At 49.1% G+C, this 24,492-nt stretch overlaps 9 protein-coding genes across 9 annotated transcripts; 4 read left to right on the top strand and 5 right to left on the bottom strand.

Moving 5' to 3' along the window:
- Window positions 1-536: 536 nt before the first annotated feature.
- C8Q69DRAFT_446613 (hypothetical protein) lies at window positions 537-2,351 on the top strand (the record flags this gene model as incomplete). The annotated part of the gene is made up of 1 exon (XM_028629142.1): window positions 537-2,351. One exon carries the CDS (start codon window positions 537-539, stop codon window positions 2,349-2,351), a length of 1,815 nt encoding a protein of 604 aa, XP_028482748.1.
- A 162-nt stretch (window positions 2,352-2,513) lies between these two features.
- On the bottom strand, window positions 2,514-4,631 carry C8Q69DRAFT_421150 (diacylglycerol O-acyltransferase). Its single transcript, XM_028628392.1, has 2 exons — window positions 3,938-4,631; window positions 2,514-3,863 (listed from the first exon to the last, which is right to left on the bottom strand). The coding sequence occupies exons 1-2, from the start codon at window positions 4,315-4,317 to the stop codon at window positions 2,837-2,839; spliced, it is 1,407 nt and encodes a 468-aa protein (XP_028482747.1). The 5' UTR covers window positions 4,318-4,631; the 3' UTR covers window positions 2,514-2,836.
- Window positions 4,632-4,736: 105 nt separating this feature from the next.
- On the bottom strand, window positions 4,737-6,271 carry C8Q69DRAFT_58970 (hypothetical protein). Its single transcript, XM_028633815.1, has 3 exons — window positions 6,080-6,271; window positions 5,135-6,002; window positions 4,737-5,072 (listed from the first exon to the last, which is right to left on the bottom strand). Exons 1-3 carry the CDS (start codon window positions 6,100-6,102, stop codon window positions 5,052-5,054), a joined length of 912 nt encoding a protein of 303 aa, XP_028482746.1. The 5' UTR covers window positions 6,103-6,271; the 3' UTR covers window positions 4,737-5,051.
- C8Q69DRAFT_58962 (hypothetical protein) lies at window positions 6,242-7,087 on the top strand. The gene is made up of 3 exons (XM_028633814.1): window positions 6,242-6,570; window positions 6,656-6,768; window positions 6,827-7,087. The coding sequence occupies exons 1-3, from the start codon at window positions 6,451-6,453 to the stop codon at window positions 6,999-7,001; spliced, it is 408 nt and encodes a 135-aa protein (XP_028482745.1). The 5' UTR covers window positions 6,242-6,450; the 3' UTR covers window positions 7,002-7,087.
- A 448-nt stretch (window positions 7,088-7,535) lies between these two features.
- C8Q69DRAFT_487875 (SacI homology domain-containing protein) lies at window positions 7,536-11,455 on the top strand (the record flags this gene model as incomplete). Its single annotated transcript, XM_028632020.1, has 7 exons — window positions 7,536-7,875; window positions 7,926-8,130; window positions 8,187-9,834; window positions 9,890-10,189; window positions 10,246-10,355; window positions 10,423-10,751; window positions 10,824-11,455. 7 exons carry the CDS (start codon window positions 7,536-7,538, stop codon window positions 11,453-11,455), a joined length of 3,564 nt encoding a protein of 1,187 aa, XP_028482744.1.
- A 678-nt stretch (window positions 11,456-12,133) lies between these two features.
- C8Q69DRAFT_509058 (hypothetical protein) lies at window positions 12,134-14,316 on the bottom strand (the record flags this gene model as incomplete). Its single annotated transcript, XM_028633050.1, has 4 exons — window positions 12,134-12,255; window positions 12,374-12,668; window positions 12,739-14,233; window positions 14,312-14,316. 4 exons carry the CDS (start codon window positions 14,314-14,316, stop codon window positions 12,134-12,136), a joined length of 1,917 nt encoding a protein of 638 aa, XP_028482743.1.
- Window positions 14,317-15,239: 923 nt separating this feature from the next.
- Window positions 15,240-17,117, bottom strand: C8Q69DRAFT_475040 (hypothetical protein). Its single transcript, XM_028631171.1, has 6 exons — window positions 16,808-17,117; window positions 16,358-16,743; window positions 16,093-16,299; window positions 15,872-16,033; window positions 15,468-15,787; window positions 15,240-15,397 (listed from the first exon to the last, which is right to left on the bottom strand). Exons 2-5 carry the CDS (start codon window positions 16,718-16,720, stop codon window positions 15,569-15,571), a joined length of 951 nt encoding a protein of 316 aa, XP_028482742.1. The 5' UTR covers window positions 16,721-16,743; window positions 16,808-17,117; the 3' UTR covers window positions 15,240-15,397; window positions 15,468-15,568.
- Window positions 17,118-17,335: 218 nt separating this feature from the next.
- On the top strand, window positions 17,336-20,877 carry C8Q69DRAFT_58752 (armadillo-type protein). Its single transcript, XM_028633813.1, has 6 exons — window positions 17,336-17,431; window positions 17,491-17,609; window positions 17,729-17,925; window positions 17,978-18,361; window positions 18,419-18,647; window positions 18,700-20,877. Coding segments are annotated over exons 1-6 (3,000 nt in total). The 5' UTR covers window positions 17,336-17,429; the 3' UTR covers window positions 20,769-20,877.
- A 1,855-nt stretch (window positions 20,878-22,732) lies between these two features.
- C8Q69DRAFT_406009 (Methylthioribose-1-phosphate isomerase) lies at window positions 22,733-23,926 on the bottom strand (the record flags this gene model as incomplete). Its single annotated transcript, XM_028628102.1, has 2 exons — window positions 22,733-23,345; window positions 23,400-23,926. 2 exons carry the CDS (start codon window positions 23,924-23,926, stop codon window positions 22,733-22,735), a joined length of 1,140 nt encoding a protein of 379 aa, XP_028482740.1.
- Between the last annotated feature and the right edge of the window lie 566 nt (window positions 23,927-24,492).

Genomic DNA, 24,492 nt, shown 5'->3' with positions numbered 1-24,492 from the left:
GATGGACTAACTGTCAGTCGCGCTCTGGAGCGTCAAGATAGTGTTGACAATCCATCTCCCATTAATTTCTTTGGTATCATTGCACTGTTCCTTCATTACTACTCCTGGACATGAGCGACCCACTCCAATTGCAGCTGAGAGACTAGACTACCTACTAAGTAAGTACTGGGTCTCTCTCTGATCGACATTGAGGACGAACGGGCTCGTGGGTTTGCTCGCTGTTCTCGCAAGATGACATCTTTTGCTTGATCCCTGCATCTTCTGGTATCTGAAGTGCATGTCAGACTCGGGGAGTCTCTGATATATACTTTTTCTGTTTACAAGATCGCCTCTTGCGATCCAGAGGTCAATTATCGTGTTTATCTCTTCGAGGGCAATCAGAAGAACCGCTCGTCTGATAAATGGCATGACGGCTCTGCTTTCTCGAGCCTAAGCAGTTTTGCTTGTCTCTCTCTCTCTCTCTATATATATACATACACACGCACAGAGAGACACATACTGCACTCTACGGGGAACGAAAAAAAAAAAACGAAAACATGCTGCTATCGTCCCGTGAGCCCCCTTCGAGCTTGTCTCTTCGGAAGACGCCCACTCGAAGCACTTTTCCCGAGACATCTTCATCTCAGCATAATCTGCGAATACCATTAGTCGACTCGCCTCTTCCGTCACCAGGGCTTCCATTTCTAGCAGCTCCTCCAAAGGGCAAGAAGTTCCAACCGCGATGGAACCGCAGAATTCGTCGATTGTTATTCTATATATCTGCCTTGATAGTTGTGTTCATCCTGATTAAGAGGGTTGTTGCGTTTCTTCTATCATCTCAGTTTGTGGACGTCGTCGATTTCGTTCCCACGGGTAGAGATGCGTATGAGATTGTTGGGACGGAGACGCTGCCCGAGCAGCCGATTCCAATCGCTATCACTGGCTTAGAAGGGAAGCCGAAATGGACGGTCTCGATCCCGCAGGATCTGGCTTTTCCACTTACCCCTAAGGAATACGCTAGACTCCGCTCTCAATGCGAGGAGATCTCAAGAAGTGTCGCGGAGATGGCAGGGCGGAGTCCGCAGGGTCATTCTCACAGTTACTATCAGAAAGATCCGGGCTTCGTGGATATTTCCGACGCTGCGAAACAAGGCCTATTACCGCCGCTGGATGAAGGACAGCAGGAAGATACGGCCGTCGGTTCTCACTCGAACAACCAGGTCTGCAAGAAGAGTCTGACTTACGTATTGCAGAGCGAGGAGGCAGGACTTGGAAAGACCCTATGGGGCCTGTGGATGGGCTATGGTCTCGCTCAAAAGGAAGGACGATCTTTCTTTATCGATGATACGAATTGGGCGTATGGGAACTACACCTCGTATTTCCAACCGCCTCCAAAACCAGACTGTTTGCCACCTCCTCCCAGAGAAAGAGTCCCTTGTCCTCATGAAGCACGCCATCTGGTTGTGTCAATGGCAACGGCGCCTTGGACCTTTGGTGATAGCTTCCAGAAGCAGTTTACAGACCGCGGCAAGACAGGGGTCGAACGTCACAGACACATCTTCTCTCTCCTTCGAGCAGGCTATGAATCATTATTCAAACTAGCTGATGAAGACATGTCCTACTCGAAGAGTCGTTCCGACGAACTCAAATCTGCAGTGCAGTCTAATGGAGGCAAGCAGGTCGGAATCCACGTTCGCCGCGGTGATCTCCATCCACGGGAATTCCAATATCGAGACTCCTACATACCCCTAGAGCAATACAGAGAGGCAGCCGAAAGAATACTTGAAAGTTCACTGACTGCAACCCATAATAAACATTCTATCAACGAAGCGAGAACAGCTTCAAAATTGATCCTAGCCTCGGATGATCCAGACGTCTATGACAATACCGAGTTCTCAGGTGCTGAAAAGGCACAACATTTCATTTCTCTGGCAACTAAGAAAACGCTAGATCAAGCCTCGGCGTCCCAAGGCCAAGCGAAGAAATCTTCTATCGACGACAATATCGGATGGGAAGGCGGCTTTTTCAAAGATATGTTTTGGTCTCTGGGTTTGTCATACACCCGACGAGCAGGACCACCAGCTTCGAAGAGGCATCTAGGTCACTTCTTGCATCTGCAAGAGCACGTATCTGATTCGGAAAACAACCATCACGCGGCCGGGAATGATAACGCTCTCTATTTGCGGAAATTCATCGGTCGTGCCTATCTACTTGACCTGGCGGTGCTGGGTCAGACTGATATGGTGGTTTGCGGCGTCAGTAGCATGACATGTCGTCTGTTGGCTGTGATCTTGGGATGGGATAAGGCTATAAAAGAATCTGCGTGGCAGAATATCGATGGCGGTGGCCACTGGGACGGCATGCTGTGGTGAGAAGATTGTGCATCGAGTAAAGAGTCTATTTCTCTCCGTCGCCCAAATTAACAGTGATCGTTGCTATATATTTCTTCAGAATAGCTGCTTGTTGCTTTCTACAGGATTGGAGCATCTACTCATGGTTGTTTTTCTGAAGCGTGCATTGGAAGCGCCGTGTTTATTGTTATCTTATGCATACATGTATCTATCTATCTAACTAAAGGAGAATGTCACGAGAAACCATTATTGATAAGAACCGACCCTGCAAGCATGTCTCGCGCTTTCGACTTTTCAGAACTGGCAGCAGCAGCAGTGGGTACTGCGCTGTTAAGGGTCCAGCCTTTTCATAGCATTAATACTCTCGACTCAATATATGGGAAAGGTAACTTCTCATAACAAACGCCATGACCACTTAGGAAGGGCTTCCGATCTGTCAATCGACCTATACGCTCAGCCGCACCTGAAAACATGCTTTCTGGAATATAGTATCAGAGAAAATCTGGTTACTCTAAAATCTCCAGCTCTGAGACTCTGTCGGCGGAGAAGATGTCTCGGTATTCTTCCCATATCCGCTCCAACTCCTGGACGTATTTGGCATGCAGCTCGTCCACGTAGCGCTCATCCAGGGGCGCCCCCTTCCGTTGCTGAACCACGCGAATAGGCCTGCCAACAACGATATTCATTGGCCGTCGATAAGGCATCAGGCCCACGTCATAATTGAATACTCCCCGAGCGTGGAACAAGGGGATTGTAAATCCCATAGTCCGCTTGACCAGCATCTGCAATTTGTGTATGAGAGGGTGCTCGTCTGAGCGTACTTGATCATATAATTCGTTCTCCCCAAAGCTTAGGACGGGAACAAGATCCGCTCCTGTCCGGACTGCCAGCTTCACGAACCCCTTGCGGCTCTTCAAGACCAGACGCATAGTATGAGGTAGCGCATGAAGAGACTCCCGAGCCCCGCCTACCACGATCGTGATGGCACGGCCCATCCCTTCTCCATCAATGCCGCCTTTGGTCAGCAGGTTCTCGCACGACTCGCGGGAAACGCTCGCAAGTCCCATGCCGAGGACATACTCCCTGTAGAAGGGGATCCGGAAATTTGAATCCAGGGTAAGCAGTGTGTTCGTGATCCCCGGGAAAAGTTTAGAGAAGCCAAGAGCTTCTGTAGCAAAGGCAGAAAAGGCTCCGTGCGAGATGATGCCATGAGGATGATACCCAAATATGTACTTTCGAGTTGGCTCCAGGGGCACCGAGCGGTGCAGACGGGCAGGGAAATAGTTTGCGTACAGCGACCAAACAGGAAGCGAACGCAGAAAATTACTACGGCCACGCAAAGTCCCGGATGTGGCACCGTCAGCGAAAAGTAGAATGTATATCAAGTACGGGATGAGTAGAGGCCAGAACAAGGGTATGGCACACAGGAAGAAAAAAAGAGTCAAAAAGATAGGTATAGTTAGTGTATGGCAAAGGACGACGAACGTCTGAAGGCGCCGTTCTAGGCCGACATTCAGTGGCGCCCAGCGGATACTGCAGTCTGATCGTCAGCTCGAATGCCATGAAGCGAGGGGGGGTTAAAAGGGAAAAGTAGAGTTGACTCTTACCCATGGCTCTTTCCATTAGTGGTTCCAGACTGTTTTCCAGGCGCATTTCTGCTGTGCGGATCTTCAATTGTGATGGATCTGACCGCCTCTTTCTGAGGAGTTTCCGAAGGTGCTGCTAAGCCACCAGGGTCTCTACGAGACTCTGGAGCATGCTTCTCGCCGCTGTCGGGATGACGGGCGATACCGTCCGCTGTTGGGCCCTTTGTGACGTCTGACAACTGTCCGGGCTGACCCTCCAGCTGAGTGTCATTTCCTATACCGATAGTAGATGTAGCTTCTGAGGTTTCATCTACAGCTGCGACATCGCTGAATTTGGATGTCACATTGACACCTTCGCGGGCGCCTGAAGGCTCCGGAGGAAGGATATGAACTGAGGACATGGACGTGGTCGCGCGAGAGTTTTCATGTAGCGAGTACAATATCTAGCAGGCGATATACCTGGCAAAGGGGGTGTTGAGCTCGGTAAGGAGAACGATGTGGAACGTAGCGAGTCTAATAATCCGCAGCCATGTGCCCGGTAAGTACCGCGGCAGACTAGGTTATGACCGTAGGTGTAAGGGAGGAGGGCGAATGGCAAAACCTCCAATGTCAAATAAAGGACATAGAGAGTCCGCTGGGGGAGAAATCAATTATAAGCAGCAGAGAGTCAAGGAAAGAGCAGGGGAGAGGAGCGCAAGTGAGAGTTGTAACTAGTTCGTTGATTATTATTCTACTCGGAGTTGGATGACGTTGTTACACTCGGTTTACTCTACACCGCCTGCCTTCTCGGGCAGATCCCATATTTAGAAACTTCTATACCATATTATTTATATATATATATATATTTAGATTGATTTCACACTCCTACTCGTAGCGCGTATCTACTCCCTTTATTCTTCAATCTCTTGAATATCACTCTATACAATTCCTCACTGAGCCTGCAAAGACAAATGGCGGAGTGTGAGGGGCCAGAGGCTTTGATATCAACCCATGTGACAACTTTTTCAGATAAGATGGCAGATGCTCTATTGGTATCGAATTTCAATTGTATATCCAGCGGCCTGCCGCTGGAAATGCTGTGACGAAGATTGATTCGTCTATAGTAGGTCGGTATGTCCGTGATTAGATCAGGTGTTCAGGATTTGATCATAAATATCTGCCGTGACAATTAGATGATGCGAGCACATACGATATGGAAGGCAGGATGCAGCCAATTACCTCATTGAGCGATTTATCGTCCATAAGTGCCTTTTTCTTTTGCTGGATATGTCTGCTTCGGAAAATATGCCTTCCCATAGGAATGCGCTCCCTCGAGGTCGCGGGCGTTTCAGATCTTGAAGAAGTCTGGGACCCATTGGTCTCTGCATCCTTCGACTTGGAAGGCTTGGGGACTGCCTTTTGTTCTTCGTCGCCTTCTTGATTATCATCGGATTGATCGCTTCCACCACCGTGTTTCCGTTTCTTAGACTCTTTGCGCTTGCTCTTGGAAGACGACCGACTGTCTGCATCTGGCTTGACGTCGGAATCACCCTTCTTGGACTTTTTGGATTTCTTAGATTTCTTAGACTTCTTAGACTTTTCCTTTTCCGATTCTGACTCCGGCTGTGATTCCTCAGCAGAGTCTGCAGCGCTAGGCCCTTGCTTATCGGGCTCCTCTCGAGTCTTGTTGGGAAGCGCCTCCATCTTCTCAGGGACGAGCAAACCGCCACTGACGAATCTAACTGCCTGCCATTTTCTTGCAGTATAGATAGCGAGTTTGACGTCGTCACGCTTTCGCTGTTCCTTCTCCAGCTCCGCATCTGTTTTGCCGTTGAGTCGACCCAGCAGGCCCTGAAAAGCGTCCAATCCGGTCGGGCCGTCAATTAAATCGCGCTTCGGTCTCGCGCCTAATCCGAGAGTATCATCCTTCAGAGAGACCCGGATATGAGAGGCACTGCCTGCGGTGAAATGATCAGCATGCGCAGCATCGCGAGCGCCGAGGAGACTGCCAGGAGTCCACCCCTGCGAGCTCATGATTTTGTGGCCAAAGCCACTAGTCGAACGTGCCCAATTCGTATTGTTTGGGTCATGAGAGATCTTGGTCCTCCTGGAAAATAAGCGCATTAGCATTAGCATTAGTAGCAGCAGTCGCAGTCGCACGTCGTCCTAGCGCTGCTCACTCACTTTCGAGGGCCTGCGAGACCCATTTTGGGCCACTTGGGATTGGAACAGACGAGATAATCTGTATCTTTAAAAGGCCCGTTCTGTTATAAGAATCCCCTCGTCAACCCGTTAATCAACCCGTGGTTGGCGTTGAGATATTCTAGCGACTTGAAGAAAATAACCATGCGGAGATAGGTGTGATGACTAAGACTTTTTTTTTGCCGTCCAGCGCTTAGTTTTAAGTAGTTCACTTAACTCACTACGGAGTAGTTCATTTGACTAGTTATCGATCGGAACCCAGACTTTTGCCCTCGAACTTCGTCTCACTGTCCAACCAGAGAGCTGTGTGATTAGCCTGGTTCTTTGTTCTTGACGCTGGAAATACTCTGATCATGGCTGCTAAGAAAAAACCCGGCAACGCTCGTTCGGGGCGCCAGCAGCCATTGTCACGAAGACAGGCGGCCCAAGGGTCCGCTGATATGTCTTTTTCCTTGAAAGACATGGACGCATCTGTGAGCCAAGTAGTATCACAGTGTCTTCTGGTCTGAAGACATATATACATCGCTGCCACGCTGACACTCTTCCGTCCGTGACTAGTTCGAAGAGCGCGCTAGACGCCACAAACAGGCGCTTGAGGAACATCACCAATCGAGAGCACAAGAATTCGAGCTGCATCTACATAATCGAGTTATCGCTAGCAGGCGTTCTATGTATGTCAGCCAGCTTCTATAACTTAGAAAGTTGGCTCGGTTTCTGACGCCAGATTAGCGCCGGGCGCCGGGCGACTCGGATTAAACGCCTGGCTGAACTCATACAGAGGCGTGCTGAGATAGAAAGCCTCATACTTGCCCACGTGGAACGCTTGAACGATTCCTGTAAACGTGTCGCTGGTGACTTGCAGGTCCTCGTTAACTCTGCTGGAAGCCATCTCGAGTCACCTTGAGCAGTCGACATTATTTCATCTCACGGAAGACGTGAGAGTCCTGTCCACAATACGTTTATATAGTTAACTAGCTTAGTATTCTTCAATTCATTAACTTAATTATTATTATCTTATCTTAGTTATACAGAGATCTACCTGTTTTGGTAATTAATCCCTCTCTTGAAGACCGTAAGGCTTAAACCAGCAACGGGGCACGAGCCTGGCTGATGACCTAAGAACTCCTACTTTGACTTAACTAGTTATTGGCCAACACTAACTAGTACATTAAAGGTCTAATAACACGACCATCAATCGATGACTTTCTCTGCGCTCTGCGAGAAAACTCCAGGCGCAGTGATGTTAAGTATTATATTTTGGCACTGATCTGTCACAGTAATCGCCCTCCCCGGAGCGACGCGCAAGCCTTCTGACGCAAATCGCCGGCTCAAGCTCACCACATCTCAACTCATTCAACCCCTCCAGCAAACCGCTCCCCTCCACCCCCATGATCGGTCGATCTGGTCTTGGATGGTGGACGCACAGTTCCCCTAGATCATGTCGACCCTTCGTGTTCTCTGTCGAGAACAGCCTGATCGCACAATTGCCCTCGTAACGAGCGAACATGCGCTGATCTTCCGGCACACACCGATTGCGGGGGAATCGTCTAATGGGATACCGGAAGCTGGCAATAATGAGACCCCACGCTGCCTGGTCGAGTTCTGCAGTGCCTCCTCGATCAATCTAAGAGAATACAGACTGCTGGGCGAGGGGCACGGTACCCTGGGTCTTATCACACTGAATCACGACGTCTTTATCTGCGTTGCTACCGCCTCTTCGAAGGCGGCTACAGTTAGACCAGGCGAGACCGTCCTAAGAATTGATAACGTAGAATTTTGTCAGTATATATCTCTGAACACGTCCCTAGGACTAAGCTGATTCCGGCAGATTGTCTAAATCGCTCCGATTATGAGAATGGACTGGAATATGAAGCAGGCTCCCAATGGGGAGCTGAGGATACCAGCCGTAGCTTCAGTCAGGACCCTAGAGATGTTGTTACAGACCATCCATTCCTTGCTCTGAAAAAACTCCTGAATGATGGCAGTTTCTACTACAGCCTCGACTTCAACCTCACGGATCGCCTCCAGGACCGGTGAGTAGACATCGTACCTGCCTGGGTCCAAAGGAGCCAAGCTGACGAGCTATCAGTTACAATGAGTCGACCGCCTTCGATATCGATAGTCTCGACGGAGACATGTTATGGAATCATTATATGATCAATCCTCTTCTTCTCTTCAGGAGCCGCCTAGCTAGCCACGAAAGAGTGGCGCTCGATGCCTCTCGAATTCTAACGTCTGTCATACGAGGGTTCGCCGGGACGTTGACCATCCCTGCGTCAGCCCATCCGCTTCCTCAGGTGCGGTCAAATCTCCCTTCAACATTGACCCTCATATCACGTCAATCGTGGCGGCGAGCTGGCACCAGATTCAACTCGAGAGGGATAGATGACGATGGGAACGTCTCAAATTTCGTCGAGACTGAGCTCATTTTATGGAGTCCCCCGGGGATAAATTTCTCTTACGTTCAAGTACGTGGTTCGGTTCCTATCTTTTGGGAGCAGACCCCCGGCCTCCTCCCTGGGCAACAAAAAATCGAGGTTACACGCTCTTTCGAGGCGACGCAGCATGCGTTTGACAAGCACTTTGAGTTCCTTGAACACGAGTACGGAGCAGTACATGTGGTCAACCTTCTCAGCGCGCTCAAGTCAGGGGAAGCCGAATTGTCCGCCAAATTCCGTGAACATATTTCCAGAAGCTCACTCAGACAGCGAGGTGCCCCGGGCTCTTCGTCAGACCATCATCTATTGCGAGCTACTGAGTTTGATTTCCATGTTGAAGCTCGCGGTCCGGCTGGCTACGATGTCGGCCGTCAAATTCGGGTTGAGGTTGAAAACTCGTTGGATGGATTTGCTTATTTCTTGTCGGAAGATGTCTTCCGTCAGTCAGAGTCTCCCACAAACGAGAAACACTACCCGAAGAGTTCGGCGGTTGTTATCCAGCAAGAAGGCGTTTTCCGAACCAATTGTCTTGATTGCTTGGACAGGACAAACCTCGTACAGACCATCATTAGTCTGATGGCTCTTGATACTTTCTTGATTCAGCATGGCGGAAGAGTCACGCAAGACCTCCAGATGAGGCATTCAAGTCTGTGGGCCGACAATGGTGACGCGTTATCAAAGATCTACGCTGGAACTGGGGCTCTCAAAAGCTCATTTACTAGACACGGCAAAATGTCACTGGCAGGTGCTCTTGCAGACGCACGCAAGAGTGCCACGCGCTTGTATGTGAATAATTTTACGGATAAGGCTCGACAAAACACGATAGATCTCTTGCTAGGTCGCTTAACGAACCAGTTGTCTGTTCACTTATATGACCCGATCAGTGATATGGTCACTGCTGAGATGAACCGCCAGCTCACGGAATACTCCTCGACTAAATCTATCCGCGTCTGGGTTGGCACTTTCAACCTCAATGGAAGGAGCGAAGGTGCATCTACTGACCTTTCACCCTGGCTGTCCTCTGCATTTGATGAGCATGGGGAGGGACCGGCCATAGTAGCTGTCGGGTTTCAAGAGATCGTGGAGTTGAGCCCTCAACAAATAATGTCTACTGATCCACGGACACGCAAGGTCTGGGAGGAGGCTGTCAAAGTTTGTCTAAACGACCTTGCTAGCAGGCAAGGGCCCTCACGATACGTGCTTCTTCGTAGCGGCCAACTCGTTGGGGCCGCTCTTCTCATATACGTGAGAACCGATGCCCTTAGTGACATTAAGAACGTGGAAGGAAGTGTTAAAAAGGTACGCTCAAATTTCCCTCTCACTGTTGCTTGTACCAGGCTAATTACGCAACTAGACCGGTCTTTCTGGCATGGGAGGCAACAAAGGCGGTTGTGCTATTCGGTTCGAATACTCGAACACTAGAATGTGTTTTGTCACTGCACATCTTGCCGCCGGATTTGCGAACTATGACGAGAGGAATCGGGATTATGAAACTATCAGTCATGGTCTGAGATTTCAAAGGAATAGGTCTATCGAAGACCATGACACCGTCATCTGGCTTGGTGATTTCAACTATCGCATAGGCCTCAGTGACCACAAAGTCAGGGAGTACATCAAGCTAGGAATGTTCGATAAACTCTATGAAAATGATCAGGTAACCCCATCATCTACTTTCCTCATCGCGCTTATTGTCCACTGACAATCTTCTAGTTAAATCTGCAGATGATGGCAGGAAGGACTTTTAAATTCTATTCCGAAGCGCCAATTACATTCCCACCAACTTACAAATACGACATCGGATCTGATGAATACGACACCTCGTAAGGACTCCCTGAATTAGAAAAGAAAAACGAATCAAACCACCTTGCATAATCTAACGCACTGCAGAGAAAAAGCGCGCATTCCCGCATGGTGCGACAGAGTGCTGTGGAAGGGCAAGAATCTCCGACAATCTCACTATGCGACGGCAGATTTACGTTTTTCAGACCATCGTCCTGTCTGGGCTATGTTTGACTGCACCATACATGTCATAGATGAGAAGCTGAAGGAAAGACTCAGTCGCTCTCTCTACGAGAAGTTCAAACACGGTACAGACGACTTGATACCTGATCTCGGCAGATCCGCAGATACAGAAGGGGGAGAAGAACTCGTACCCATCTCTCCTGACTTGCCGTCGCCTAGTTCAGACCGTCAGAAGTGGTGGCTTGAACCTCTTGGTAAGTATTGAGAGAGAGAAAAAGAAAACCCCTTTTTCTATGCCCGTAAATGGTCAAACTAACATGAACAAGGTGTCCCCTCCAGGTCGACAATCAAGCCGCCTGCAGATGGCCAAGTTCCAAACATATATCAGAAATCAAACCCCTTCTCGCCCGACGGAATCCCTGATTGGATATACCCATCAGAATTGCCTCTTCGAAAGAAGGATGACTCCACATCTCTATCAACGCCTGGGAAGAAATCCACCCCGCCAGCCCCGCCAGCACCAAGACGTCAAGGCAGGCAGACAGCGCTACACGCTGAACTGGACGGTCTCGAGAGACACGATATCGATGCGTCGAAAAGTCCAGAGAATAACCTGGCCCGGTCAGAAGAGCTAAAGGCTCCACCACCAATACCGAGAAAACCAGCATCATTGGCTTCTAGCACTAGTTTTGAGAAAGACACAAATTCCATCTCTAGTCTGTCTCTCAGTTCTGGTGGCGCAAATTATCGCACCGCCGAGCTACAAGGACGGAAACCTGCGCTTCCAGCGCGTGGAGTAGAGGGCTTTGAGTCAAAGAACTCCTCCCCGCGTGCCGATGTGCCCCCGGGCTTACCGATAAGGAATAATGGGGCGCCCAGGGGTGCTCTTGCAGATAATCTTCTCGACAACGATGCGGATGATATGAGTGGCTGGAAGCCTCTCGTGCCTAAAAGATAAAATAGTTGCGAATTACATATATAAATATATACAGGGTGGCTGGCCACATCAATCAGGGATAGTCCGTTTTTTCCGAGCGCGTTGAACCGCATATAGTCAGTTACCAGTAGGGAGAAGTAATCCATGCGGTGAAATAAAAAAGAAAATAAGAGGCCCAGTGTCAGCCTGTCGTATTTCCTCCACAATACAAGCAGTGCACCCTGATCAGTATAGTAACATATCGTAGGAGAAATTGGTAAATAGAAAACTATAACTATATTTTCTTCGGCCGATCTCATAACAGCATCTAGAGCGCTTCCGGGTATGATACAACAAGCAGTTCGTGATTGGCGTAACGTAAACAAAGAATGCAACGACATCCATCCTCCCCAACAAAACATTAGAAAAAAGGCACGAGAAACCAATCTCGGTTAAACCAAGAGGAAAAGCCATGCCCCCCCTGAAGTACATCACGTCAAGTAGATGGTATGAAAACCACCAGCTGAACAGGATCTTTTGACAGCGATCTGCTCCTCAGGGGCTGCTGAAAGAGGCCAAAATCTTGCATCAACAATGAGTGAGGGGGGTTCGCTGCCTTGCAACTGACAACTGACAACTACCCAGCAGCCTCCACCACAGCCTTGAACACTGTTCTCCTGAGCAGCTGGAGCAGTTTTACAACACAGCAGAGATCATATGTCAAAGTACTTCAGGCTTTTTTGCCGCTTTTAAAGACTTGATAGCCCTCGCCCGACTACCACCAACCATCCACATAGCGAATGCGCCTGGATCAGGGGCTTTCACACGTTGTTTCTTAGGGCCTAAAGCAGGACATCGGTTAGAAATTCCACGACAACGCCAGATGGAGCAATGCGACACAGAAACAGCGCGCAGAATGGAAGCCGACGACAGAGAGAATTCGGGAAGTCTCTATCATACCTGTTGATTCCGCCTTCTTTGGCTCCTCCACAACGGTGACTATGGCATTATCATCCGCGACAGGCTCGGGCGGAGGGGGAGGGGGAGGTGGTGGTGGAGGCTCTGGAGTTTTTGGTTTTTCGGGTATCGGCCACATATGCATGGTGATTGTCCAGTCTGGCTCAACTACAGTCTCCCAGACCTGTGGGAGAATTATATCACCGTTCGGCCCTACTAGGTCGTAATGCCCTTCAGCGACATGTGGTCCGATCACCTCGACATGGAGGAATGCCTGCCGTATGAGCTCTTCCATTCCCTGACGGACGGACGATAGTAAGTAACAGTCCCTTCAAGTCACAAACGGCTCATGCTGTAGAGAATCTTACCTGCCAGGTGCAGCAAAGGTGGAAAGGAAAGCTGAATTTCCGACCAACTGCATCCTTAAATTTTATGGGCTTTTTCTTCTCCGGCGGAGGTTGATTTGCTGCGGCGCTGGCAGCGGCAGCAGCAGCAGCAATTCTCTCTTCTGCCGCTGCATTGGCTGCTTCTGTAGCTGCTGCTGCTGCTTCTGCCGCCGCCGCCGCGGCTGCCTCCTCGGCCGCTTTCTTCGCCTTTTCAGCCTCCTCCGCAGCCTTCTTTTCTGCTTCCGCCTTTGCTTCAGCAGCAGCCTTTGCAGCAGCCTCATCAGCAATCTTCTTCTCAGCAGCCGCTCGCTCCTCCCTGGCAGCTCGTTCAGCCGCCTCTCTCTCGATAGCTTCTTGGCGGGCAGCTTCTCTGGCTTCTCTCTCTAATCGCTCGTCGAGAATGAGTTTCTCGAGTCTAGCAATTGCTTCATCCTTTGCCGTATCTGCCTCCGATGTTGCCGACGGGGTGGTCGCCGCGCGCGGTGGTGGAGAAACACGGGGGTAAGGATTGAAATACGGCGGCGGCGGCATTCCTGGGACTACCTGGTATGGATTATTATATTGGAGATAGCCAGGATGTCCGTATGGCACCATGTCGGATGGGCCAAAAGGAGGCGCCCCGTATGGTGCAGCAGCGGGCGGTGGGACTGTATGCGACATGGCGTGTTCCGGTGGGCTATGAGCACGGCGTCGACCGCGGGGGTGAGCTGCCTGGTGATGAGAGTGATGAGAATGAGGAGGAGGAGGGCGATGCACGTGGTGTCCAAGGTAGTCGGCATGGTGCTCATGGCCAAAATAAGGCGACACGGTGGGAGGACTGTGAACATGGGGAAACTGGGAACCATATCCATATGGAGGGGAACCGGCGTATTGCGGCGGATGGCCTCCGAGATGACCTAGCCTCACCAATTGATCGGATGCAGGTGGCGGATGAGGCCCGCCGGGATATGGAAATGCGCCATGTGGTAATGCGCCATGTGGTACAGCGCCCTGGTTATAGGGATTATATGAAGGTCCCGACGAAGTACTATGTGCGTACCCTGTGGGAGGGGCATGCGCCACGGGCGGCCAATATCGGCGGTCCTGAGGCGCATGCGCATACCCCCCCTCGTATTCATCAGCGGAATCACTACTTTCAGGAGAGGCCGGCGGTGGTGGTGAATGGTGTCGTCGCGTACGACGAGAGTAACTCTCTCGTTCATGCATGACGTCTCGTCGTCTGGGGATGCGGCGACGGGAGGCTGAACGCGATCCATGGAACGCATGAGTCCTGGGCCGAGATGCGGAGTCGGACGGCTTCAGTTCGTCAGGATACGGTAGATGCGCCCATTCGCCCCCATCATCGTACGGGTCGTGGTAATCATGGCTTCCTGCTATGGATGGAGGGGAGACCTGTACGCCCGACGAGTCCTCTTCGTCAGACAAGGATGAGCGATCCGAGTCGTGCGGACTGGAGTGATCAATGGTGATGTTGAACCTGTTGACCCAAAGATGTTCATCAGCAGAGAGCTCTCTCGCTGCGATTATCTATGCTGACGGGATTGAAAGAACGCACGTCATAGAGATTTGTTGGAAGTCGCCCTCTTCAGAGTGAGTCCTCTAGCGGACGAGGATCCTTAGGCCGGATAACGTCCAAGACGGTTGACGGTTTCAATAAACGCGCTTATTGCTCTGTAAACATACGGAGAGGATCAGCCTCCAGTGCTCGAAATGATGGTTCCCTATCGCGGGTAATTGGGATACACTTGTACTACCGGGGTAGAGGTGGTCCATACAGTTCAATGGCTGGAATCAAGTTGAGGTTGCAAGTCACAGCATGAAGAGTCGGATTCTCATGGTGAGCATTCGAGGACAGTGGGGATTTGTGCGTGCATTCGAGGGGAGGGGTTATCGGAGAGACTGCTGCGAACACACAGAGAGAGAGATGTGGAGAGGATTCAATGGCGTTGAGGTCTGATGGGAGTGTTGTGAGGAGCGACGAAGAGGAATGTGTGTGTGCCGGACAGAGTGATGGAATATGGGAATAATTACATTAATTCAGGGCAGGGAATCAACAAGCGACCTGGTGGCGGAGTTGGGCATGGTGAGGCTGCGAGGGGGAAAGGGCCTCATGCATTTTGAGCTGGCAAACTATCAACATCCAAACCGTCTTTTGGTGCCCAAACGCCCAATAACAATCCCACGCCAATGCGGGAATGCGCAGAGAAAGAATGGGATCGAAGATCCGGGAACTCCAACCTATAGAGTGACAATAATACCTATTAATCTGGTCTTCTCGCCATCTCTAGACCAAGGAATTAAGTTAAGTCAACTTGTCTATCGTCGCGAACGAACTTGTGGAGGGGAATTCTCGGAAATCAAGTCCCCCCTCCATCGCGCTTCACCGCCCTTCCAGATCATAGTAGACTGAGTATGTATTGGCTATCTAGGTATCTATAGTATGTGGCGTACTGGAACACAATAATAGCAGTAATAATTCTAACAGTTAATTACTACTCGATTATGAGCAGTATAGTATTGCTAATATTATTTCTGATCGAGGTGGTATCATATACAGTCCAATGAAAAACAGGGTACCTGGATCAGGCACAACCAGGACGATACTTAGTTAGTGCCTTAGCCGAGCAGACAACTAGATCACCTATACAGACAGTCAGTCTGTGCGCCATCCCGCGAATGGGAAGTTGGTGCAGTGTATTAATAGCACCTACATGCTACTCAGAACGCAATAATTATGTTACAGAGACATCACCAGGCACGTAGGGAAAAAAGGAAAGGAAACATCGTGGTCGGGCTGTAGAGGCCCACGGATTCAATGATGCTTCAGAAGCTCCTGGACTGCTGCAAGTTCGCTTTGACCAGGCCCTGGCCCTTGAATGTCCAATTGGCGCTTCTCTACAGCATCCGTAAGCTTCTTCGTTGCCAGAATATTGAGTCTTTCAACCACATCCTTCGACAGGCTCTTATCATTGCCTTTCCCGGATTTATTGTCTGGTTTTTGCAAATAGTGGTCTAGCAGGTATGAAGACGTCTAGGGCGGAAGAATTGAGTCAGTAAGGCCCATGTCAGATTACAATATATCGGAGGGAAAATGCAGTGCCAAAAGGTATCATACCACTTTGATTCCATAGAATCCACGAAGGTAATCATCGCACAATTCCACACTCCTGCAGAATTGCCTGAATGAATTGACGAGAAGCCTTTGTTGGTCCTCTTCTGAATCGGCATGTGTGGAAATAGCGGCGATATACTGCAATTCGCCGAGGAGGGCGTGGAGCTAAAGAGTTCGAGTCAGATGCAGATCAGGACTCAAGCGATAAAGGCGCGGATGCTCACGTTCCAAGCATTAGGTGCGATAAGGAGAGCCTCCTCGACACAAAATATCGCCTGCGAGCTCATCCCCTGGCTTTGGTATAGATCTGCCAGTTCGCACCAGGCTTCCGCATCCGTAGGAAAGGCCTCGACAAATTCCACGAGAGCAGATATAGCGTCTGAGATTCTAGACATTGACCGCAGAAGCGCGATGCGGCGTTTTAGAATGGGCTACCAGTCGCACAGTCAGTCATGTCACTGCGAACATTCAATCACACGAGGTACAGACCACATTCGCCGGTTGCTTCTCGAGAATCTCGTCGTACTCATGGAGGACCCCTTCAAGGGCTTTCCCATCCTCTGCAACAGCCTCTTGATACAGGCCTCGGAGACCCATAACCCTCTCATTGGAAGGGCCAAAGCGAGCGGTCAACCGGTCAAGAAAAATATGAGCGGATTTATCGTCTCCTGTCCTGAGACAGGCAAGGAGATGCTGTTCGTGCGCTATCCAATCTCCCATATTCTCAGACTTAAGGAATGACGGGAATCGTCCGTTTGAAATCGCATTATTTCTCAAGAACCCGGGCGCCTCTTGCGACAAACGAAGACTGGTAGCGGGATCCGCTGGACCCAGGAGATTCTGTGAACCCATCGCAGTCTGTGCCGGCGAGTGAGCTGTGGAAACAATATAATAGGCAGATGTCAGCTAATCAGTACTGCAGAAGGGTGACGCGCATACCTAAGAATGCCTAGACTGTCGGTTTAAGAACGGATGATCCAACCAGAAATGAGCGCAAGAGACGTCTTCTGACGAGATTCGCGTAGGGATAGCTCTTTAAGGCAGAATTGGACTCTATCGGTCGTTTTCCCTCTTTTGTTGGATGAAAATAGTAGGTTTCACTTATATCAACTCAGTATCAATTACGAGGCCAGCGTTGGACTCGGGGCAAGCTGTCCTAGTAAGTACTAGTCTAGTGCCAAGTCACGGTCCGGAGGTCCAGATGCAGTGCGGAGTTGGCGGAGGTAGTTCGTGCTCAGGATTGCTTGCGACGCGAATCCAACTGGAGGAGATATGGCTCTCAAGTCTCACTGGAGTTTGTGGTTTTGCGCAATTTGAAATCGACCGCTACGATCCTTTAACCCTGAGAACCACCCACACATGCGTGGTTTAGCAGCCACCACAAAAGACGGAGGCTACCCCTCCGAGTCCATCGTGATCTCTTGAGGATTGCTCGCTCGGAACTACTCGCCCTGCATATGACAAGATTTAGAGGCTCCTTCGATATACAGCCGTACCTTTTGTCTAATACTGCGGAAAAGAGTGCTGTTTCGTCGGCGGGATTACCGGCGAATCTCTCATCATGTCAGTAACTGGATACTCTGTCTATCCAGGATCGATAGCTAATATCCAGGTACATTCAGGTTCGAGAAATCACTGTACGACCTCATCAGAGGTCTGCGGAATCATAAAGGCAGCGAGGTGGAATACATTCAGGACAGTCTCCGAGAATGCAGAATCGAAATAAAATCGCAAGACATGGGTTCGCAACTCCCTCCCCCGCGACCCCTCCGTCTCCTACAACTTCGTGCTTTCGTACCCTACCTTGCATCATACCATTGCCTTTCGTCCAGTGAGAGATCAGGAGCTGATATCATGAAGATAAAAAGGCTACTGCTTTATTGAAACTTATATACCTCGAGATGTTCGGCTATGATATGTCCTGGGCAGCCTTCCATGTGCTCGAGGTTATGTCGTCCTCCAAATATATGCAGAAGAGAGTTGGTTATCTTGGTGCCGTACAGAGCTTCCGCCCAGATACGGAGGTGCTCATGCTCGCGACAAATTTGTTGAAAAAGGTATGAAAATTGTCCACCTTTGCAGCGGCATCATGATCTGACTTTGATGCAGGATATTGTGTCGTCTGACATACCAAATATGTCTTTACCACTTGTGACGTTGCCGCATATCATCACGCCTTCACTTGCATTATCTTTACTTTCTGATGTCTTGCCTCGCCTTTCGCATTCATATGCTGTGGTCCGGAAAAAGGCCGTTGTTTGTCTTTACAGGCTTGCTTTGGTCTATCCGGAAACACTTCGAGTTGCATGGCCGAAGATCAAAGACCGCTTACTGGATGATCAAGAAGACAGCAGTGTAACAGCTGCGATAATCAACGTTGTATGTGAATTGGGATGGAGGCGACCACATGACTTTCTGCCCCTTGCCCCGAGGTTCTTTGAATTACTCGTTGATGGAGGAAACAACTGGATGGCTATCAAGATAATAAAGCTTGTATGTATCCTTCTTGCCTACCCCACGTAGGTGCTTTGCTGATCGTCGGTACTTTAGTTTGCAACCCTCACTCCCCTGGAACCACGGTTAATCCGCAAACTTCTTCGGCCTTTGACGAAGATAATACAGACGACTACGGCCATGTCACTGCTTTACGAATGTATCAACGGTGTAATCCAAGGTGGTATACTGGACGGCACCGGAGACATTGGAGAAAGAGACGAGATTGCCGGGCTATGTGTGGGAAAGCTAAGGGCTATGATTGTCATGGACACGGACCCAAACCGTAAGTTCTGTAGTTCCCAAGATTTATCGTCCTATACTAAAAGCGCTTGCAGTGAAATATGTTGCTCTTCTCGCTTTTAACCGGGTTGCAATTTCGCACCCTGCGTTGGTTGCGATGGAGCAGGATGTGATTCTGGACTGTCTTGACGATCCGGATATATCCATCAGACTTCAAGCTCTTGAGCTTGCTGTGAAAATGGTTTCTAGCGAGAGCTTGCAGTCGGTCGTGAACCGTTTGATCGTTCAGTTGCGAAGTTCCCCCATTGCAACCCAGGATCTTTCAATCAAACCCAAGGTTGCAAAAGAAATCAAGCCGTCTGCTGGAAGTGACGATTCTGATTCCGGACGGCATGATTCGAAAGCCAACACTATTCCCTCCCTACCTAATGATTATCGGAATGAAGTCCTAAGTCGAATTTTGGACATATGTTCCCGCGACAACTACTCAGAAGTGCTCGATTTCGAGTGGTATATCAACGTACTGGTGCAGCTAGTGAAACTTATACCGCCTGGGGACACATACGATAATCACTACGTTCCAGGAAGTGCTCATACGGCGTCAGCACAAGACGCCAGACCGGGGATTGCGTCACGAATTGGAGAGGAAATCCGGAATGTTGCCGTCCGCGTGAAGAGTGCTCGGTGGCACGCAGCAAAAGCAGCAGAAGCACTTGTCCTATCTGACAATAGGACAAGTTTGTTTCCGACGGCCTCCACTGTCGGCCTCGGTGTGCTCGGTCCTTGCGCATGGGTAGTCGGGGAGTATGCGAACTGCCTCGCTTTCCCTGACCGGACACTCACTTCTCTCATTGACTCATCTAACATATCGCTACCTGCGAGGATATTATCACTCTATCTTCAGGCCATCCCCAAGCTATTCTTGTTCCTTTCCTTGTCACATGATACCAAACAATGGAACAGCGCCCGTCGAAGCGAGGTATCACTTCTGTTGGCACGCATTGTCAGTTTTCTAGAGTTGTTAACCACACACCCTGATCTGGACGTGCAAGAACGGGCTTCTGAATTTCTCGAGCTCCTGCGACTCACAACAGAGGCTGTGCATTCACAAAGCGCGGAAACCGAGGAAGTGCCTCTTTTCATATCTCGCGCATTCTCCGGACTGTTCTCTGGTCTTGAGCTGAACCCGGTCGCCGCAAATGCCCAGCGAAAGGTTCCTGTGCCCGAAAACCTTGATCTATACGAACCCTTCAACCCCAGACTCTATATGATTCTCAGCGAATCCAGTAATCTCTCACTTCATCTAGACAGTGAAAAGAGATTCCACGATTTCTATTACCAAGATGTCTCATTGTCGACCAAATCCGATGAGTTGATGCACGACGATATATACCAGCCAATATCATACCAAGATGCCTCGGAGAATCTGCTCAAGGACCCCGCCGGGTTGGAAAGGAGAAGGGCAGAGCGCAGAGAACGCTACCAGGATGACCCTTTCTATATCGGAGCTGGAAACGGATCATCAGAGACACCATTTATCTCACACAATGTCTACGACACTTCAAGTGGCAGTTTTCTGGACGTCAATACCATACCCGTTGTTGATCTGGCCATCGAGGATATAGACAAATTACGGTCCAGCCTTCCACCTGAGGGTCTTGGGCGGAAATCTGGTCCAAGACACGCAAGAGTCGAGGTGATCACAGACGAAACTATCGGACCTGATGATCCATCCTTAGGTGGTGCTAGCGAAAGCAGCGAAACTAATAAAGCTAAGCGGTCTTTACTACAGGTCGATTCAAGTGGTCTTGGAAGCCTGTCGCTCGAAGATAAGACTCAACTAGTGCCTGATGTGGCCCAGAACATACTGCGCAAAGAGGCTGAAGACAAGGAAATGGCAAGAGCAATGCAGGAAGTCGAAAGGCTCCGTCTGGAGATGCAAAGGGCATCGGAACGCATCCATGCACAAGGCGTTCCAGCGGAGGGCGCGCTGGTCAAAAAGAAGAAGAAAAAGAAGTCGATCAAAGCGGATGATCAACAGCATGGTGCGGAGCTCCAAGAGAAAGGTTATGAAGAATCTGCCAACCCCACGCGCACGAAGAAGACCAAAAAGAAAAAGAAGGTGGCGCCCGCGGCTGCGAGCGAGGGAGCTCATGAGGGATAGAGGCCATATCTCCGTTTGATTAGCGACTAGACCATACTATTGTAAATTTCATTCGATAAAACATATAGGATGTAATATTGGAGAGATCTACATGTCGATTGATCTCAGTACCAAACCGCATAATAAACTGGCTTAATTCGCGCGTACAATGATTACCCGTACAGAATTCATAGAAAAAATAGCACTCCCCGTTCATGTATTAAGACAGACAAGAATAAATGCAAAGTGGTATCAGTCGCCGTTCCTCAAAAGATGTTTTTGCCCGGGGGCGATCAACAGGACAGGCCCCTAATATACCGGGCTGGCCGCGGGCGCGCCAGCCTGCCAATGTGCTCCATAAGCGACTAATTCTGATCCTCTATTCGAAAAATGTAAAAGAGTCGGTTTCGTCGAAGCCATCCGATGGTTGAACTAGCCCAGCCAGCGACCGAATGATGACGCGACAACGGACCAGATCTCGGGGACGACCCTGAGGAGTTCAAAAATCACACCTCCGCATACTACAAAAGCAAGCACCACTTCAAGCTCGTTAGTCTTCTCTTATCTCCTGTGCTCATTCTCGAGAAGGACGAACCTATCCAGCCTGTAGATACGGGAGTCTTAGGCTTCTGCTTCTGCTTGACCGCGCTCACCGGCTTTCCACGCTTGGCCGCCTCTTGTTTCGCGTACTTCTCGTTAGCTCGTCGTTGCTGGGGAGTTTGAGCCTAGATAGGCAGAATGTCAGTCTTTCGAATAATTGATGCTTTGTCGTGGAAGAGATTATACATACCATGTTTTCGAGCAGCTAGACGTGCGCGCAAGGCCTACACGGCGATCTGGCAAGGAAGCTTGTGATGTGTAGTTGTCCTCTCCGATGATGGACCGCGTGCGCCTTTATTTATGACGATTTAGCCGCGGTGTCGAGGATCGAAAAAAGGCCACGTTGCGGAAATTATTTGAAAAGGACTAATACCTTCGGCGCTTTGCCTTATTGTCTTCTCGAAGATAATAATAATAAGTGGCCTCTTTCTGGGAAAGCTCTTACTTTATCTTTAAGACATCAGTTATTACCAGGTGTTCATTCAGTGATAGTTAGCTCCAGCAGCTAAGTACTTAAGGGTAACCCACTAACTTAGTTATTACTATCTCTTTAACTACGATTTTATCCGGGGAGGCCTACTTAACTTATGCATTGCTTGAATTAGACAATTAACTTCAGATAACATTTAATTGCTTGCTATTTATAAAAATATAAAATATAAATCTTAATGATAATAGTAGTAGTAGCTCACATTAAAATTACAATACGGTATATTAGTGATGTTATCCTTATGGTTCCTGTTGTTCATTTCCTCCTACCATAAACATTTCTACTAAGCTATATATAGTTAAGCGTCACTTGTTAGCTGAACTAAGATACTTGGCATATCTTCGTAATACATAATAGGGAATCTCGGCTTCTTAATTATTACCCTGCAACCCTCGATATTGCTTCGCCGGGCAAAAGTCACCCTACACACACTTGAGGTATATACTCTTGAGGATAGCGCTGAATAGACTTGAGCGATGGCGCGAACCGAAGAAGATAAGGATGTTGATCTTGGGCAGGTAAGCTCTACACCGCAGTCACCATCTCGGCTGAGGCCCTCGTTCTCGAGTGGTCTTTCACAGATATACTATGCACATGTTACTAACTGCTTGTAGGCCTTCAGAGAACTGGCAGAGTAAGCCTGTGTCTATAAACGTCTATACGTGCAACGCCTAATCTATCTACAATAGTGGCGAGATCCGAGCTGCAGCGCTAGAACAACATCTGACAGATCTAGAATCCCGAATCGAAGAGCTCCTAGCAACCGTTGAACAAAGAGACAACGTAATGAGCAAGCCGCAGGGGCAGTCCAGCAAGGAAACGGGGGGAAACAGAAACAGCATTGATGGCAGCCAAGATCATAGCAGTCAGCCTCGATAATGGTCACGGAGTGTTTTCAGTTTTGAAAAATGCGCTCGAAATCAAAGGATCCATCCGCGCCTCTCTCCACAACACCGACCTCGGTTATAATTCCATCGATCAAGGCAGAGGGCGTGACGTCAAATGCAGGATTCCACACATCGATACCGGGCGCAGCAACACGTATTGTTGCGATCGAGTCATTCCCCTCGTATCCTTCTCGCGCCCCCTTGATCCGAGTCACCTCTGCAGCAGGACGCTCTTCAATGATGATGTCCTCACCCGATTTCGTCTGCAGGTCAATTGTTGTGCGAGGTGCTGCGACTAGGAATTTCAGGCCATGATGCCTAGCAAGGACTGCAAGACCATACGTGCCGATTTTGTTTGCAGTGTCGCCATTAGCGGCTACTCTATCCGCGCCGACTACAATTGCCGACACTCTTCTCTCTTTGCTAGAGAGTAAGGCCGCGGCCATCGAGTCTGTTATGAGCGTCGAGGGGATGTTATCATGAACTAATTCGAACGCTGTTAGGCGTGATCCTTGGTTGTATGGTCTGGTTTCGGTACAGTAGGCGCGCCCAAGGACTTTTTTGGAATGGAGTGCGCGGATTACACCCAGCGCAGTCCCATATCCAGAAGTTGCAAGCGAGCTATGGGATCTTATTAGGCGCAACTGAACTGTGGATGTTAAATAGAGCACTTACCCAGTGTTGCAGTGTGTTAGAACATTTATTTCCTGCTGTCCCGTTCCAGCCGTGTTCTGGATGAGCCAATCCGCGCCATACTTGCCAATGTTCTGATTATCGGTTAAATCATCTGTCAACATCTTTGCTGCTGCGTCCATAAAGGCTGACGCCACAGAGTTTCCAGTAGAGTCGCTTTTCTTGGCCTCTGTCGATACATGGGCCTCAAGCTTGCGAGCTGCATCACTCAGGTTAACAGCTGTGGGCCTGCTCGTTGTGAGATAGTGTAATTTCTCGCGAATAAGAAGTTGTACTTCCTCAGCGCTCGTCGATAGCTTGCCATGCGTCATGAGACTCTTAAGCTCTACCGCAAGTGAGAGAGCCGCTACTATAGCGATGGCTGGCGCGCCTCGCACTTTCATCTCCTTGATCGCATGCCATCCTTCTTCGGCTGACCGGATCTGTATGTATTCCAGGTTGTGCGGCAACTGTAGCTGATCTAAGATCGACAGCTGTGTTCCATCGTACTTGATCGCCTGGAGGGTCATCTTTCGAATCTTCGCAGGGGCGATGAAATAGTGTCTTTTTCCTTCCAAGTCGGGCGCTGGATGTGAGAATCTATTCTCCAGACGGTATGGGAGATTAGAGAAGCCGAGGATGTTGCCTTAATGCAATAATAGGGAATGATGTTTCCTTCGCAGTCCTCACTATTTTAGATAGAGGGGTTCAATATTTTCCGAGAGCGGTCAAAGTTAAGAAAATTTAAATGCGGGGCTCCGCTAGGAAAGCGGTAGCTACTAAGTAGGGGTGGTAAATTTCAGAAATTTACTTTTAATTTCATGAAATACTGCATTTTACCCTTTTTTTTTCTTCCGAAATTTAAAACGCACAGACTAACTAGTTAGTTACACTATACCTAAAGGAGATAAGTAAGCGGTAGCCTAGATTTAACTAATAGATTGTGCTAATTTTAAATATCTTAAGATATTAAGTAAGTTAAAACTACTATAAATCCTTACTATAATAAATTAAATTAAATTTATTATAGTAAGTAATTTACTATAGTAAATATTAATAAAAGATAATTTTTATTATATAATTTTTATTTAAGACT

Source organism: Paecilomyces variotii (assembly GCF_004022145.1).
Source record: "Paecilomyces variotii strain CBS 101075 chromosome Unknown C8Q69scaffold_10, whole genome shotgun sequence".
Lineage (NCBI taxonomy): Eukaryota > Fungi > Ascomycota > Eurotiomycetes > Eurotiales > Thermoascaceae > Paecilomyces > Paecilomyces variotii.
Note: the sequence above shows the minus strand (reverse complement) of the source record. Positions and strands in the feature narration are given on the sequence as shown.